The sequence below is a fragment of the Microcebus murinus genome, chromosome 9 (genome assembly GCF_040939455.1).
Source record: "Microcebus murinus isolate Inina chromosome 9, M.murinus_Inina_mat1.0, whole genome shotgun sequence".
Lineage (NCBI taxonomy): Eukaryota > Metazoa > Chordata > Mammalia > Primates > Cheirogaleidae > Microcebus > Microcebus murinus.
In genome coordinates this window covers 91,879,130-91,897,595 of record NC_134112.1, presented here as the reverse complement: position 1 = coordinate 91,897,595, position 18,466 = coordinate 91,879,130, and the positions used below count along the sequence as shown (strand labels likewise).

The 18,466-nt window shown below is 35.5% G+C and overlaps 1 protein-coding gene across 1 annotated transcript in view; it reads right to left on the bottom strand.

Moving 5' to 3' along the window:
• The window catches only part of LOC105873269 (putative maltase-glucoamylase 2), an 86,315-nt gene that overhangs the window by 62,185 nt on the left and 5,664 nt on the right, over positions 1 to 18,466 (bottom strand). The window contains exons 3-12 of the mRNA XM_076006227.1: positions 11,845 to 11,968; positions 11,623 to 11,732; positions 11,164 to 11,318; positions 10,065 to 10,236; positions 7,393 to 7,492; positions 6,494 to 6,606; positions 5,110 to 5,235; positions 2,862 to 2,993; positions 2,673 to 2,771; positions 181 to 294 (exon numbers count right to left, since the gene is read on the bottom strand). Of these exons, the coding sequence (XP_075862342.1) occupies positions 181 to 294; positions 2,673 to 2,771; positions 2,862 to 2,993; positions 5,110 to 5,235; positions 6,494 to 6,606; positions 7,393 to 7,492; positions 10,065 to 10,236; positions 11,164 to 11,318; positions 11,623 to 11,732; positions 11,845 to 11,968 (1,245 nt within the window). The remainder of the gene's footprint in view (positions 1 to 180; positions 295 to 2,672; positions 2,772 to 2,861; positions 2,994 to 5,109; positions 5,236 to 6,493; positions 6,607 to 7,392; positions 7,493 to 10,064; positions 10,237 to 11,163; positions 11,319 to 11,622; positions 11,733 to 11,844; positions 11,969 to 18,466) is intronic.

The following is an 18,466-nucleotide window of genomic DNA, read 5'->3' as shown; positions in this document are numbered from 1 at the left end:
ATAACAACCTAGGATTTTTTAGGAGCCTGATTCACTATGTATAAACTCAGCATTAAGTAAAATAATTTTTAATGCTACTATGTCAAGCAAACTATTTTATTACAGATCAGGGTTAAAATTCATCTGAATATTTGGCATATCTGTTTCCAAAGGAAATTTGATGCTAGAATAATAACTTACAATCCACACTCCATCAAATTCCAGATACTTATGAAATTTAGTGAACTGGTCTGCCCACCACTGAGTACACTTTGGGTTGCTGTAATCAGGAAAGACTGTCTCCCCAGGGTATCCCTAGAGAACAAAGAGGAAGTCTGTGGTGATTAGTTTGTTCCAAGGTTCAGTTATTCATTTATTAACGGCTACAATTTCTTCTGCTAGAAGCCCCATATTTTAGCAACAAAATTTGTGAACCATTCCCCCCAAAAAAGCTAAATAGTAAAATACATGCAAGGACCCAAAAGACAAAAAAAGAAAAGGAAAAACAACTAAGTACATAAATGAAAAGCCACCATATGTCCTTTTCTATGGAAAAAAAAAATGTAAAATTTCATTATGTCATGCTAATTGGGAGACAAACTATTTAAAATACTGGAAATTCTAATTATGTAATATTTTTAGAGAGAATGAATTTGCTTAATATGTTGTTAAATAAAAGTCATATAAAGCCTGCTTTGAATAATTATGGTTATAAATAATACATTGTTTGGGAACATATAAACAATATTTTATAAATGGCTAAATGAAGTTTGTGCTTCTTACTCAGGTCAAATATTTCTTTATTCTATTTCCCTTTCCTATCTATGCCTATCACACGGTAGCTTTAATTTTCCACAAAGAGCACAAAGATATAACCATAGCCAAATTACCGAAAATTTTGAATCAAAAAGATACAAGTTTTTGTGTAACATTTTTGCTCATTTTCCCAACAAATTTATAGGTTGTAATTTAAGAACAACTTTATACTCAGAGAACATAATGAAAAACAAATCTATCTATCTATCTATCTATCTATCTATCTATCTATCTATATATATATATATATATATGTCTGTGTGTGTGTGAAGAGTGCTCAAAACTCAAGATGGAAGCTTAAAATACCAACTTCAAATGGACTGAGCTCTTGGTTCTTTGTTTTAGGTGACAGGCACCAAGTAATAATCAGAGGCAAATCTGGACCTCAGGAAACAGGTGGTGTGGCAAAGCAGTCACCTACAGCAACATTTAGCCTAGAGTATCAGGCCCAGCAAACTTTATCTAACCAAATGCATTTAAACTAAATCCCTACCCACATCTACTACTACTAAATTCTTAGACCAAATGATTATGCTATTTATTGATCAATGAAGGCAACCATCATATTAAGTTCCTATAATTATATACAAATTCTTAATTATATATCACCAAAATATAAGTGTTATTGAAATGACTCATGGGTGTAGATAAAATTTTAGATAAGCGAAATAATACTTATTTGACTGTGGCCTCTGATTTTGTATTTATACAGAACATGAATATGGGTCTGATATTTTAGAAATTCACCTCTAACAAAGCAATAAAATAAAGACGTGGTTTGGAAAAGGAAGAAAACTTCCCTACTGCTTCATAAAAAGTTAGAATCAATGAAGAAAGTAAATAGAATTAAGCATTGTAAACAGTCAATGAAAAGAATTAAGTGAGTAGAGTTTGGTAAGGAGCCATCAATTGGCTTGAAAAGATGGTTTTGCAAAGTAAACTACCCAGGAGCAACAAGGACTGCAGGAGCATGAAGTTTAAGATGAAGTGGCCGTTTTAGTAAGTCTTACATAATCCAATCACCTGGGCTGACCCTACTTATGATTGGAATAAAAGTTTGCCTACATGGTGTGATTTAAAGTAGTCTCAGAAGTTCAGCTGTCTTGAAAACAGGCTCCAAATCAGCCTATTTCTTTTCTGGTTTTTTTAATTTTTAATTTTTTTTATTTCAGCATATTATGGGGTACAAATGTTTAGGTTACATATATTGCCTTTGCCCTATCCAAGTCAGAGCTTCAAGTGTGTCCATACCCAGACAATGCGCAATGCACCCATTACGTGTGTATATACCCATCCCCCCTCCCAGCTGCCCGACAACAATGAATGTTACTACTATATGTGCACTTAAGTTTTGGTCAGTTAAGTCAGTTAATATCAATTTGATGGTGAGTACATATGGTGCTTGTTTTTCTAATCTTATGTTAGTACCAGGTCAGCCTATATCGATGCCTAAAATTTCTACCTGAGAATCAAGGTTGGGCTCTATCTATAAATCTTCCATAAATTAAAAATATATTAGCTGAGGTAGGTTCCACATCAATCTATGAGCATCTTGCTACATTACTGTAGTCAGATATATTGTTCTGGGGAGAAGAGGGAAATTTGGAAGCAGGAGGGCTTTAAGTAACTGAAGTTTCTTCTGATTATATTGCTTCCCAGTTATCTGTAATATTAGAGAGTCAGGGGCTAGCTTTTTAAATTCTTCAGAGTTTTAATCATCCCATTATTACATCTACTGGTTTAAAATTTGTAAGCAAAGAAACCTCTAAAGCTATGAAAATAGTAACAATATGTAAATGTCCTTTCACCCATCTTCATACCAAAGTACAAACTTTCCAACATGACTGTAATTTACTCTGATTTTCTTGCGAAATTACCTTCCCAACAGCAAAGCCATTTTTGCCCAAGATCCATATTCTTTTTATGCTTCCTTCGTTATAGGGGTCATACCCAGAGTCTTTGAGGATGCCAGGATTCTAATAAAGAAATATGATATAAATATTATTTTTATAAATTTCTTTTTCACTGTAAAAGAAAATAGAAGGGAACAGGGCATTTGAACATACCATAATAATTACATATTTCTGTCCATTGTCATGTAGCTCCTTGACAAAATCTGGGAGACCAGGGTAAGCCCCTTGGTCAACAGTGAAGTCCTTCTTTCCATCCATGTAGTCTATGTCAGAGTACTGGACATCCTGAAATATAGATCTGGCCAGTTAGAACCTAGGAAATACCACCATGCCAATTGAAAATAATCACAGTTTTGGTTTCTGACCATTACAATTGAAGCCATGTTTCTTAATGATCCTGGAACTCCCTGGGTTCACTAGCTCTTAGAAATAAATAAGCCCTCTTTGAAAAATGCAGTTTCTCTTAGACTGCAGTCTTACCTCCTTGTCCTGACAGATGCATATCATAAGGTATTGGGAGGAATTTGAGGGTAGGAACTGCATCTTTTTCATCTCTCTAACTTGAGAGCTTGGATGTTTGATATAAAGCAGGTGCTCTCAAAATGCTTGAATAAATATAATAGTAATGTTATAACCATGTATCAACTTGACCCCAAATATCAGGCAAGAATATATCGAAAGAGGAGATAATGGCCCTCATTACTCTGGCCCTATAAACCAGCCAGAGTAATGATTAACAAAGATCAATGACAAAGGGATAGAGCTTTAATTAACCAAACTCTCATACACACGTTGTCGCTTGTGTTTGCATACCCACCTATGGGAGTGGTATTTATTACTTTTAGTGAGGAGGTTGAAACAAGAAGGGGTTAAGTGGCATTTCCCAAAGTCACGTGTATGGGGAGGTAAGGGCTGAATGGGGCTTAGGGATAGGTTCTCTGACACCAGGTGCTCTTTTTATCCTCAATCTGCTACATACCTCTAAGACATCCAAAAGTCTTCTAAGTGTTCCTCGTGTATCATGCATTAGAAGTCTCTAGCTTATAGGACTGAAGGAAAATGTGACTTGTAACCTGTTACCCAGTGTGGCATCATCTGTTCTAATACTGGGCAGTCATTTAGAATGCAGCTGTCTTCCACCAACACATACAGGGAAAGATCCCATCCGTGGAAGAAACACTTACTTGTTTCTGACCTGGCGACACTTCAATAAAGCCCTTCCTTCCTATCATAGTCAGAGGATAAACTGGCACCAACACCACACACAGAATCAAAAGAACCATATTGGAGTTTTGGTCCTGCATTTAGCTAGTTGTGTGATGCTGGAGAAGTTATTAACCACACAGTAGCTCCATTTCCTCACTTAAAAAAGAATGATAAATGGAGGCTGACCATGAATGTGAAAGCCCCTCGTATATTAATGAAAGAAAGCGTGACAATGTTTGGTCTGATTCCTCCTGGAATTGGATGTTTGCAGATAGCAGATATGGGAGAAGTAAAATTCAAGACAATCAATATCCCCTAACAACAAGGCAACCCATTGGACATCCATTTTCTCATGGGAAAAATTAATCCCCCTGCCTACCCTCATCACTGCTCAGAGAGGGGACTGAAGAATCCCAAGTTAAAGCCAAAGTCGTGTCATCTGTACAATCTTCCTTCAGATGTTAACACATACATGCTTGTTAGCACATACATGCTTGTTAGCATGTTAGCACATACATTGTTAGCACATACATGCTTGCACCCAAGTTCCAAAGAGCTAGCCCAGAATAAGTTGTTTTAATAACTTCATTAACCACGTGTTATACATTTCCTGCAGGAGCTTATCAAATATTACAGTTAATTATCTTTTGATTTTCTGGTTGACATTGACTATCATAAATACTTTGCAATTAGAGCCTAATAAATCTGGGGGGGGGCGGTATACAAGGTCACTATGAGAAACTCATTTCCTGAAAGTGACTATTATAATCATCAGCTCTTGTTAACCATGTCACTGCAGCTGTTGCTTTCTCTTATAAAATAATAGCTGACCTTGATGGAGTTCACTCTCTGTGCCAGATGCTATAAGTGCATAGTATAAGGCATTCCTTACTACTAGCTCACCAAAAAAGTCTGACATTCTTATTTTATAAAGGTAGAAACTAAGACTAAGGTATGTTAATTAACTAGCCCAATATTGCATAGCCATATGAAGCTAAAATTCAAAGCCATACCCATATGATTACACAAACTGTACACTTTCGAGGATCACATAGGTAATTTAGCATGCAAATTTCTGACAGTGTGTCTATCAATCTCTTAATCTACCTATATTTTTCTAATGAATTGAACTTGATGCAAAAGACAGAAGATAGAAAGTGGTGCTTAATGCATGATAAGAGAAGTCCCAACTTACGTATGGGATCTCAGCTAAACGGTTGCGGTTTACAACCTCTCTCAATCCGTTGATGCCACCATAATCCCTGCGACTGAGCTGGAACCCAAGACTCCAGTAGGATGGCATGAATGGTCGTCCAACAACCTGAAAGGAGAAGTAAAGAAATGTCTACACTTTTAGCATAAACACTGTCTGTAACACTATGCCCAACGCTGGAAATATCAGCCCCATTTTATTTGCCGTAAAGTTCCGAGAGCTGAAAATGTCAGAGTCAGGAGTCATCTGCTAGAGTAATCTGTGCAATTCCACAATCATCCTTCTTTACTAAGTACCTAAAGATATTCCCAAGAACTGCAACATCAGGAAATAATAAGATTTACAGAAAATACTTGAATAATGGTGGCATCTTGGGAGTGGGGCAAAGCAGTAATATTTTTTATTCAATAAGTATTTTCCTGAGTGTTTACAGTGTGTCAAGGGCAGATGTGAGCACTTGGAATATAGTGGCAAAAAGCAAACATAGTTCCTGCCCTCACACAGCTTAAAGGAAATAAATGTCTAATGTAATTTCGGACAGCATTATGTGCTAAGGATAAAGGAATAAGGGCTGATGGGATTATGAGTAGAATGGGTGACAAAATACTGGAATGTTTAAAATCCAAGTCTTCCAAGTTGTTGAAGCCAACACCCTGAGTCCTGTCTCCTATCCTCCCCTAAGACTGCCCACCCTCTGCTATGAGGGCACTTTCTCCCACGCCTCTGAATTCCCATACAGCTTATCTGCACCTCATTCATGACATCTATTACAAGGTGCTTCCTATTACAATTATTTCAGGCTTTGCCATAGCCCTCGCATTTGATTTTAAATTCACTGGCATCTGGAACCATATTTCATATATGTCTTTACATGTCATCTATAACAGACCACTTCATCTTTCTGTGCCCAAGGTTTTTAATCTGTAAAGTAGGAAGTTTAAGTTAAATGATGTCCAAAGTTCCTTCCTGTCCTATAGTTTGAATCAAACATAAATAGCTAGCAAAGTTCCTTTCACAGAGTCCCTTTTCATTGAATTTTAATTTATTGAATGAATGAATACACTTTGCCGGTTTGTTGCCTTAGGTCTTGGAGATGATTGGTTACACGTGGATGGACTATGAGTTCGTTGAAAGCAGGATGATGTCTGTCCTATTTTTGCATTCCCCAAGCTTTGCACAGTGCCTCTCGAGCATGCAGAAAGCGCCCAATAAATGTCATGAAAATAAACAAACACTAGATGAAAGACTCACAATCCCAGCATTTATGACCCATAGAGTTTGTTAATAATTTTATTTTTCTTCTGTTACTTCATGAGTGCATGAGATAACGGCAATGAATGATGACTATCTAAATGCAAAGCCATACCTCCAGGTATTCCTGAACCACTTGTTCTGGAGTGTTTCCCAGGAATACATAAAAGTCAAGAATACCCCCAATTGTGCGGTAAGTGATTGCAGGAGCAGGCTGAAGGGTGGCCTCTGAAAAGATTAAAATTAAAGTTATTAAAATCTCAGGGTTGAAAATATACATTTCTCAAGAGTATGAATAGCTGACCAGTCCAAAATAGTCTCAGTCTCATTTTGAAAGGGATGAAGACCACACATGTTCCTTTTATCAGAGGATTGTTGAAGTTTATTAAAATATTGAATGAGTAAAACACCAAAGAAAAATTAAAGTTTATTTTTTTTAAGAGGAAGCAGAATAAATTTTATTTTAGTGTGGCCATATGAAAACATAAACTTCTGGGGTTTATGAGTGATTTAACCTAAAAAAAAAAAAGTTTTAAAAACCGCATTAGATAAATTTGACTACAATTTAAAATTTTTAAATTAATTTAAAATGCTTATTAGGACACCATTAATCCAGAAGCTGGAGGAAGAAGATTCTGGAGTGGAGAAAGGACAGGCTACGAGAAACAGCTTGCAGAACACAGTCTTGCTGCCTGCAAACATACAGTATGGGTTACACGTTGAAAGCTACAGATATCTGTGGAGTATATCTATCAGTGGATCCTATCAGAATATTCAGAGAAACATTACATCAAAGGAGACCCTGGAAGCAGTTTTCAATAAAAATAGCTTTAAGGATGAATTAGATTCGTAAACAGGTTAACCTACTTTCAAGTTTCAGTTTCAATAAAAGTACTTTAGGTTCAATATACCTTTTATTAAATAGTGATCTCATCATAAAAGTGATTTTTTTAAAATAAAAGCAGAATCCCACAACATACTCCTCCCCATAGAAGATAAAAAGAAGCTTCCTACCCATGGCATTACTGTTCATCAGAAAAACTCCGAAAGAGGAGCCACTGCTGTCCTCAAGGCACAGGAAGAATGTATGAGCTCCATACAGATTAATCATGCCCTGTCAGCAAAAAAAGAAGAAAATGATAATAGTAGCATGTGTTAAAAACATTTTTATTCACTCCAAAATAATATCAAAACCCATCTATAACATGTACTTGTTCAACACTTGATATAGGTTAGTATTGTACCAAAGGGTATTGAAATAGTATCATCAACTGGCAAAGGAATAAGCAATCTGTATTATATCTAGACAATGGAATTCTATTCAGCGACAATAAGAAATGAAATACTTGTACATGCTGCAACATGAATAAACCTCAAAAGGCTTAACGCTAAATGAAAGAAGCAGACACAAAAGACTATAAATTGCATGATTCCATTTACACGCAGTGCCTAGAAAAGACAAATATACAGAGACAGAAAGTAGATCAGTGATTGCCTGGAGCCAAAATGGGCACTGGGGTGGGTGGGAATGGCGGTAAAGTTTAAAAAAGAAGAAGGGATCCTACTAGGGTGAAAACAATGTTCTAAAACGGGATTATGATGATGATTACTTAACTCAGTAAATGTGCTAAAAATCATTGAACTGTATACTTAAAACTGGTGAATCTTATGGTATATAAATTATGCCTCAATCAAGTTATTTTTAAAAAATTGGAAAATATTTGCAATGATACATACTAAACTATTAGCAGGTGATGGTATTATGAGCAATTTCAAATTTCTTTTTTGTGCCCAATTATATTTTCGAATATTTCCTTAATTAACATATAATATTAACACTTAGTAAAAAAAGTTTAAAATTAAAAAATAAAAAAGAGAAATATATTGAACCTGTGACAGAGCTGTGACAAGCACTGACATAAAAAAAGATAATGTGTGTGTGTATAACCCTAAGAGCTGTAAGAACAGAAAGGTATTGAGAACAGAATATGCAGAGTTCCTTGATTGAGGCATAATTTATATACCATAAGATTCACCAGTTTTAAGTGTCACAATCTTCGTCCCTGTTATAGGACAATAATACTGATAATGGCAAATTACAGAAGAAGGAAAAAAATAAAAAATCATCATGATATACAAAATTGAGAAGACCAATAAGCCTACACTAAATTTAAAATTATAGCCAGGTGCCAGGAGTTTGAGACCAGCCTAGACAACATAGTGAAAGCCAGTCTGTAAAAAAAAAAAAAAAAAAAAAAATTAAAAATTAGCTGGAGATGAGCCCAGGTATTCCAGGTTACAGTGAGCTATGGTTGCACCACTGTACTTCAGCCTGAGCAACAGAGACTATGAGACCCTGTCTCTTAAAAAAAAATTTATATATATATATAAACTTTATATATATATATATATATAGAGAGAGAGAGAGAGAGAGAGAGAGAGAGAGAGCCAGGAAAACTCATGGCATCACACTGCGAGAAAATACAAACAAAATTTAAAAAACAATTGAAGAAAGAAAGAAAGGGAGAGAGGAAGAAAGGCATGCAGGCAAGCAGGCAGGCATTTAATCTGATCTGTGACTACACAGTTGGAATTTCAGCTGTAGAAAGTCAAACATGTTTAGTATTCCATATTTGTCAAGGTTCTTGACCAAAAATATTAGTGAATGTGCTGGCCATTTCTTTTTCCTCTTTGTTCGCTTCAATAGGTGCACTCCCTACGTTACATAGATACTGGTAGATGGACTATAAGTTAATGCACTACTTGCTTTGTTCATCTCCTGCAAAATTTGAATTGCAAAAAATGTCAGTCCCCTCCCTCCTGTGCACAATGGAAGCTTCAAGACATGCTCTACAAACCAACGCTACTCAGTGTTGTCTGTGGACTGATACCTTCCAAATGCCTTTGTTTCCAGTCACCAAAAAGGTAAATACAAAAATCAAAAGAGTTAGAAATTCTTTGATAGTAATTGAAAAGAGTAATTTTATGTCTGTTCCATTTGGACTTGTATTTTGTATGTCTTTGGATATTTTTATTTCATTTTTGCAATAACATATTTTAATTGTAGTTTCCAAAAGTGTTGCCCATGCTAGAGTCATCAAACAAGAGGAAACACATCTTTCGTTCCAGGTAAGTTAAGAGGCACTGGCCTAGTGCAGCTCTTCTCCCAATTTGGCATGTGAATCACCTGGGGGTCTTGTGAAAACACAGATTTGGATTCAGAGGGTCTGGGGTAAGGCCTGAGACTCTGCATTTCTAACAACTTCCAGTTGATGCCAACACTGCTGTTGCTAAAACGTATTCTGACTAGCAAAGATCTAGAGCAATGTGAAAGCTGTCCCAAGAGATACTTTTAGTCCACAAAGTTCTGCTTCGTGGCTCCTGCTGAAGCTCTCCTCTCCTCCCTTATCAAAGCCAGACATAGTAATTTTGCAGAAATCTTTTTTAATATATACTAGGCTCTATTATAGTCCTTAAATTTTGTTTTCTATTAGAAGTAAGATTTTTTAAAATTGCTATATGTCTCATTGCTGGAAAATTGATAGTTTTCTAAAAATGTTCTATTTCTAATACTGCTATATTTCTGAGTTCATAGACAAGCATTCCTCAACACCAGCACACCTAAAATGAGCAAAATAAGATACAGATGTACCCCCTTGCTGTGAGGAGGAGGAAGGGCACCTCACCTTAGTGGGGGTGGTGTCCCTGGTGAAGATGGGCCAGGTCTTCCAGGACATGTTGTGGCGGTACTGCTGGTGCACGTGTTCTCCCAGCCCATACACGTTGGCACTGGGCAGTCGGAAAGACAGCTGCAAGTACTGCTCAGCAAACTGGAGGGGCCCGATGCTTGTGTCCAGCCTAGGGCATGGGATAAGAGCAAGAGTCACCCCACAACTCTCTTTTCTCTGCTGGGAAGCAATCTGCTCCTTTCCATGTACTCTCAGAGATCAGTTCTTTCAGGTGTTACCATCAGTTTCCATGCTACCTTTGAAGGCCTTTCTAGGGCATCTCTGGTCCTTTGATTTAGAGGCACACAGCATAGTGATGGGACACCAGGACCTCAGGTTGGATGATGAGAGACAGATGGCAGACGTGACCTTATATTTGCCGTGCATCCACTGCAGGCCAGCCACCGCTCTGGATGCTACGTGAGCCGTGTCTCACTGCCCCTAGCAAAAGTGGATTTTTTTTAATCCCTTTTTATGGACAAGGAAATTGATGCTGATGAGTGAGTTACTTTGCCTACTGTCACACAACTGGCTGTTGATTTGCTGGTGCCAGGATTTGAATACAGCTTTTACTGACATTCATACTTCTATTTCCTCCAGTACAATTTCTTATTTAAGCTCAAACTGTTGTTGAGTTCTTGAAGTTAGGATTCACAGGAAATAGTGATTTGGAACGATAAACAGTGAAGTCTGAGTTCTAGTATGAATGATCATTTAAAACAATAAAATCCCCTATTTTATACCATATGTGAACCACAACTACATTTGTAGATATAAAATATAGTTATATGTTATATTTTTATATTATAATATATATTATGCATAATATTTATGTATTATGTAACTTAGCAAACTAGTACATTACATTTTAGCATCATTTGCTCTACAATCATGACAGATTACCACTGTTAATTTACAGTAAAAGCTTTGACATTTTTTCTGAAGTTCAAAGATTCTTCCAAGTCAGACTGGTCCCACTGCCTACCCAGGGTAAGTCAGAATAAGTGATACTGGGACTGTGTATTCAGAGATGCACAAAGAGTGCTGGAAAGCTCACAAGACTCTGTTGTTGCTCATCCTCATTATTTTGATGCTGAAGGGGTTTCTGGTGACTTCCATTTGATAGCTCAAATTGGAGATATTAGCGGTCGCTTTAAGCAGCTTCACATTTTCATGGGAGACTTCATAGCGCACGTTATTCGAATCTGTGATCTGTCAAAAGGAAAACATAAGGGACAACTGCACATAAGCCCACTTCCTTGTAGGGCTATAAAAGATGCTCCCTCCAAAAGAGCCCTCCATGAGAATACCTTCTAATTCCTGCCCCTGTGGTTTCTGATGTGGGAGAAGAAATGATGGAATCACGTGTGCTCCATCAAATAAAAATGAGCCTACCCATCCCATCCAGAGATTCCTGCAGAGAGGAAGAGAGGTACCTTCTGCCTCTGCAACTCAAACCCAGTATGGGGACACAGCTTTCTTCAGAGATGTAGTTAGTGGTGACTCCCAAACCAACCTTAAAATGCAACCGATTGGATGTCTGAAATTCGGCTGTGAAGAAGGTGTTGTTGACATCATTTCCAAACAGAGATGGAGATGGCAACCTTTTCAAGTGGGCGGTAAGCCCTGCGGGTGAGGGGGAGAGAGGGAGAGAGACTGACTTTAGCTTTTATTTTTCAGTGACCGCATCTGGGCCATAAGGAGTCATTCCCTGGGGCAGCATCAGGGCAGTGTTCACCTGTGCTACTATCTGTCGGGCCATCGCTGACTTCATAGCCCCAGTTCCTGGGGAAGAAGCATGGAGGGATGTTGACATCTGCCTCCAGCTTCCAGCAGCACTTATAGTGCCACCTGCAGACATCCTGTAACAAACAGTGGCACAGAGTTAGCATTGTAAGATTAAAGAAGGAAAGGATTATTTGTCTATTTATTTGTTCCCATTTTATTACAGGGAGAATTGAAGACAGGCCATTGCTCATTAATTTATTAATCCTATATTTATACATTTATCCAGCCATCCAATATGCATTTATTATATACCAGACAAGGAAATGAAAACACAGAGAAATAAGACATAGCTTGTGCTTTCAGCAAACTTACAGTCTAGTGGTAAACCCAGAAAGCTAAGAAAGCAATTACACACACAGTAAAAGCTTTGACATTTTTTCTGAAGTCAATGAGACAAGTGCTCCAACAGAGTGTGCCCACACACGGCCACTGTACCCAGCCTGGGAGGCTAGGAGTGGGGTGGGAGGACTTCCAGGTAGTAGAAAGGTAATGCCAGTCCTAAAGTACTGGGAGAGGTTAGACAGGTGAGCAGTAGAGCAGTATTCCAGGCATAGAAAGCAGAAATGCATGATACATTCACATAAACCGCAAATTTAATTGTGCCTAAAGCACTGAGTAAGAGAAATGAGGCTGGAAGCACATAGTAGGTATTCAGACCATGAATGGGCTGGATGCCAATCCAAGTGGTTTGGAATTTCTCATGAGGAAGAATTATGAAAGTGGCCAACAATACAGGAAGAAGAAATGCATTTCCAAAAAGAAAGAAAAGTAAAGCAAAGGAAATGAGACTATTAAGATAAAACTAGGGCAGGGGGTGACATAAAAAATTCACAATGTCTATAAGGTCTATAAGTTAACAAATCACATGTGGTTTCTCAGAGTGGTTTGATTATAGATATTCTTGTATTATTATTTAGCAAGATTTATTTTCTAAAGGTCCTAGAATTTTGAGATTAATTTACATATAATTATTTTGTTGCAAGAAATAAAACAGATAGGAAATGTAATCAACAAGTTGAATAAAAGGCATCAGCCTCCTCACCCAACTAAATTTACATTAAGTGAGAAAAGTGATGTGAAAAATACAAATGCATTACAAAAAAGCAAAATATATTGCAATATGGCAGACCAGAGTGTTATAAAATTCTGAAATATAGGAAATAGACTTTATCAGCTCTAGAGAAAAATATATTCATTGCTTAAAACACAGGAGGAGAAAGATAACGGCTCCAAGCCAACTCAGTGTGTAGAAATGGAAGAGAGCCCGGGAATAGTTTTGGGTGCTTAATTGGAAAGCTCAACTCAACATTTCTTACAGCTAATGCTGGGCTCTTGCTGATTGGCAGGCATCCCATAGTATTAATATTTGTTCATAGTCTAAGGAAGTGAGGAGAGATGCTGGGAGCCAGAAGGCATGACAATGTGCCAGCTAACGCCCTACTGTCACCACCTACAGATAAATATCCACAGTCTCTCCAGAAGTCCTTTCCTTCCCTCTTAAATACCCAGCATGAACCAAGGTAATTAGCATAGGCAGTTATGGATATTCAAATGCAAAGATGACAGTCAAGCATCACCAAACATTTGCAAGAATCCAACACTGTGATAGAAGTCACCAAACTTAATAAATGAAAGAAACAAAATGGAGGAAACAATTAATAGAGAAAACATTATAAGGCTTCAAAATAAATATAATTAAATATGATTGTCTTCAGAGAGAGGCATGCAGTTATTGCTTCCATTGTAAAAGCAATAAGAAATGTGAAATGTTAAGAATATTAAGAATTTGAACAAGATTTAAAACTCAATATGTATTTATTCATTAATTATTTTATTTTATTTATTTATTTATTTATTTGTTTGTTTATTTATTTATTTATTTATTTCTGAGACAAAGAGCTGTGGCATCAGCCCAGCTCACAGCAACCTCAAACTCCTGGGCTCAAGCAATCCTCTGCCTCAGCCTCCCGAGTAGCTGGGACTACAGGCATGCACCACCATGCCTGGCTAAATTTTTTTCTATATAGATTTTTAGTTGTCTGGCTAATTTCTTTCTATTTTTAGTAGAGACAGGGTCTCACTCTTGCTCAGGCTGGTCTCAAACTCCTGACCCTGAGTGATCCTCCCACCTCAGCCTCCCAGAGTGCTAGGATTACAGGCATGAGCCATCACGCCCAGCCAAAACTCAATATTTAAACTAAATAACAAAAAGAAAACAGTGAAAGAGAAGTATTAAGGAAAAAAAGAAAAGAAGGGGAATCAAAGAAAGAGAAAGGAATGTTATAGATGATGAACAACTCCATGTACAACCCAAGAAACTAGAAACGAACACAATAAACCCATAAAAAGTATATAAAATAGTAAGAATAAATGCAGTGATTGAAGAGAAAAGAAGCAAGAATCTACATTCATCAGTTGAAAACATCATTAAGTGTGTTGTTTCGTCTAGATTTGAGTGAAATAGTGCTGCCAGCAAGCACAGGAGAAACAGACACCATTAATTAAATGGACCTTGTTTCCACCACTGATTTGAAATGTCATTTTTATTATAAACTAAATTTAAGCGCACACATATGAACATATGAATATGTGTTTTAGGACTTCCTATTATATATTAATGTTTTATATATCAATTCCTGTTGTAGTTCTACACTATTACTATAGTGTGAGGATATGTTTTGACATTAGTTTTGCAGATGAATAAATTAGAGTCCTTGAAAATATCAAGGAAATAAATACTTTATCTAGTCTTACTTTGACAAAAAGAAAGGAAGAAAAACAGGTTAGAAAGAAAAATGGAAAATGACAACAGATATACAGGATATTTTAACATGAGTAAGAATTATGAGAAAACTGTACAAATATTTTGTGAGCAAATGTGGAACTCTAAATTAAATGAATCTTTACATAGTAACATTGTAAATAATCAAAAATAGATAAGAAATGATAGAAAATTTGAAATGACCAGTAACCATAGAAAATTGTGAGGAATAAAGATTTTTTCCTGAAAAAAAACAAAAAAATTGGTGTCTTGCCCAGATGGTTTAGGGAATAGAATATCCTCATATTATATACACTATATATTCAGAACATAGAAAAATGTTGCAAGTTTGCTAATTCATTTTATGAATTGCTAATTCATTTTAGAATAATTCTGGCAACAAACTGAATAGGATAGTCCAAATAAACATGCAAACAAAAATATATAAGCCAATTTCAAAAATAAATAAGGCAATTACAATGAAAAAACATAGATGTGAAAAATTTTAATAATACATTAAATAAATAATAATAAATAAAATTTAAAAATAAATATATAAATAGATACATAAATAATAATAATAAATAATAAATTTAATAATACATTACCAATTTAATTTCATTAGTGTATTAAAAGAATTAATGTATAATATCCAATAGGGCTTATCAAGCAAAAGCCAGAATGGTTTAAAATTAAGAAATATTTTAATGTAATTCACAACATTGACAAAAGAAAATCATATTATCATCTCAATGAAAGCAAACTATTTTAAAAATATGATAATGTAGTAAATTTAAATGCCTTACATTTAAAACACAAGTTAGAAAAAAATATAGTGTAATCAAATTTGTGTTAAAACAGATACATACACACACACACATACACAAGCTTAGAAAGAGCAAGGGAAGGGTATACACTAAGCTATTGACTTTATTCTGAAGAGGGAATTTGGAGGCAGAAAAGAAACATGAATAAGGACTTCCCCATTTTATTCTATACATAATTATAATGCCTGAATCTTTCCTATTAAAGGAATGTATTCAGTATAGATTGTGTGACAAAAAAAGAAATATGTCACGATACTACTCATTTGAAAATGGATAGTCTGGACAAGTATTTTAAATGCTAGTATCTGATGTAATTGCTCTGAAAAGCCACACTGTGACTATAACTTCGATCAGTGTTACATGCCTATTATAAACAAAATAATTATATTGTAACCATACCATCTTTTAAAATGTACTCATTCTTCATAGATCTAATTGACATTACTATCTCATTCTCTTTAGATAACAAAAAAAGCCTGGAAGAGATCAGTGGAGAAAGAATTTGGGGTTCTGCAAGGCATCTGGAAAACTGATTTTCCTGAGGAGGAGGCAGGCGTTAAGTACCGCTGCTACCTCTGAAACTGAGGACAGTAAGGTCCAAAAGGTCAATTTCATTGCCATAAACTGTTTCAAAGTCTACAGACCTCCATAAAAAAAGCAATAAACAGTCAGACACGCAGTCTGCCCTCACATCCCAATGTCAGTTTTAAGTCATTACCAGTGTCCCACACAGCAAAGGTCAACCCTCAGAGGCAATTACTTCCCAATTCTTCAGTCCCCCGTCTCTCCCACATAGCATGGGGACAGGGAGACTCGCTGTGTATCAACTGCCATAATCCAGGCCTGAGTTTATGAGGGTCTGTGTTATTGTGTTGACCATGGAAACAGAAAAGCAACACTGCTTTCCTTCCTTTCCAGGTCCATTGCCACCGCAATAGCACAGACGCTCATAAACTGGTGCCTAGACTACAGTGTGGACTCCCAACCAGACTCCCCATCTCTGTTCTTGCCTTAACCCCAACCTTTTCCAAGGAGTTATCTTCCAAATAGACTTTATGTCATTTTAAAATCAGAAAGTACTGACTAATATGATTTAAGAACTGAAATTTGGCTTGGAAATTATTCGGACCAACTTCCATTTGATGCAGAGATTTTTTCAGTAGAGTCCCTGATATATGCTTAAATTCTATAAATGATGTCAATTTCTTCCAAAATTGAGAAATTCCACTTTAATAGTATGTTATTGCCATCTTGTTTCTTATGTTTAGTTAAAATTAGTCTTCAGAAAATTCTATCTTCTAAAACCTACTATAGTAGCATCTTGCCTTTTGGATAAACTATCTCAAACTATATTAAAAATTTAGGGAAAAAAAGGAACTTAGTGTTATTCAAAATTAATTTTAAATTTATATATCAACAACAGATAAACAGGAAATTAAAATTAATAACAATATTTAAATAGAATCAAATATCAAATAGAAGAAATATAGCACAGAAATGTGTAAGATTTCAAAATTTCAAAATAAAAATCTCAACAAATGGAGAGATATATCATATCTACAAAGTACAATATTCACTCTTTAAAAGATGGTAATTTTCCCAAATTTAACCTGTAAATTTTAAGCAATCACAATAAAATTTCCTGTAGATTTTGTGAGGAAACTAGTAGGCTGATTCTAATACTAAAGAGCAAAGAATAAGCTAGAAAATCTTGAAGAAAAATAAGAATGATTTAGAAGACTTATACAACCACATATTAAGACTTATTATAAAGCAAAAGCAATGAAGACAGGGTGGTATTGGCAAAAGAACAAACTAATAATTGAACAAAATAGATTTCAGAATCAGATCTACACACATAAAGGCATGATTTATAGTAAAGGTGACACTACAATATGGAAGGAAAAAGATGGTCATTTCAGTAAGTGGTGATGGATCTTTTAGAAATTCAAGATGAAAAAAATTTCTGGATTCTTCCTTGATACCATACACAAAAATTAACACTATATCGATCAAAGACCTAAATTTGAAAGATAAACCAGTAATGCTTCTAGAGGAAGAATAAGAATATATTTTTGATGTTGGAGTAAGCAAGACGTCTTAAATAAAACAAAAAAATGCACTAACCATTGAAAAAATGATAAAGTGAACTACATTAAAATTAATAACTACTTGTCATCAGAAGTCATCATTAAGACAGTTAAAAGCCAAACCACAGACTAAGATATATTTTGTTAAAATTTATGTAACTAACAAAAGACTTGTATCCAGAATACATAAATAATGACTACAAAGCAATTTAAAAAAAGACAGCCCAACAGAAAAAAATAGGGCAAATAATTGAAAATATACTTCACAAATATGATTATCCAACTAGCTAATAAGCATACATAAACGTGTTTAACTTCATTAGTCATGTGGGATATGAAAATAAAAACCATAGAATGGTTATATTGAAAAAGGAGAAAATATCAACAGTTGGTTAGGATTTAGAGCAATTGAACTCTTATGTACTGCTAAAAGAAATGTAAATTGGTACAAATACTTTGAAAAACTATTTTGTAGTAGTATTAGCTAAAGCTAAACATGTACATACTTATTAACTGGAAATTCCATTCTTAGGTATAGAGCCAATAAAAATTCTTCCAAATGTTCACCAAAAGACATGTGTTATACTGTTCAGAGCAGCACTATTCAAAACAATCCTTCAATGAAAACTCACAAATGCTATCAAAACTAGAGTGGATATAGAAAAAAGGATGAATAATCTATAACTACACCTAACAATAGAATAACTCTCAGAAAAATAATGTTGAGCTCAGGATATATTTAGTGTAACTTCAAGTTCATAAATTTGAAAACATGGATGTAATGGATAGTTTTGCATGAAAATGTGAGTACCGCTGCCATGAACATTCTAGTATGTGTCAGTGGAAGAAAAGTTAAACTGTGGTATGCTTGTAAAATGGAACATTACTCAACAA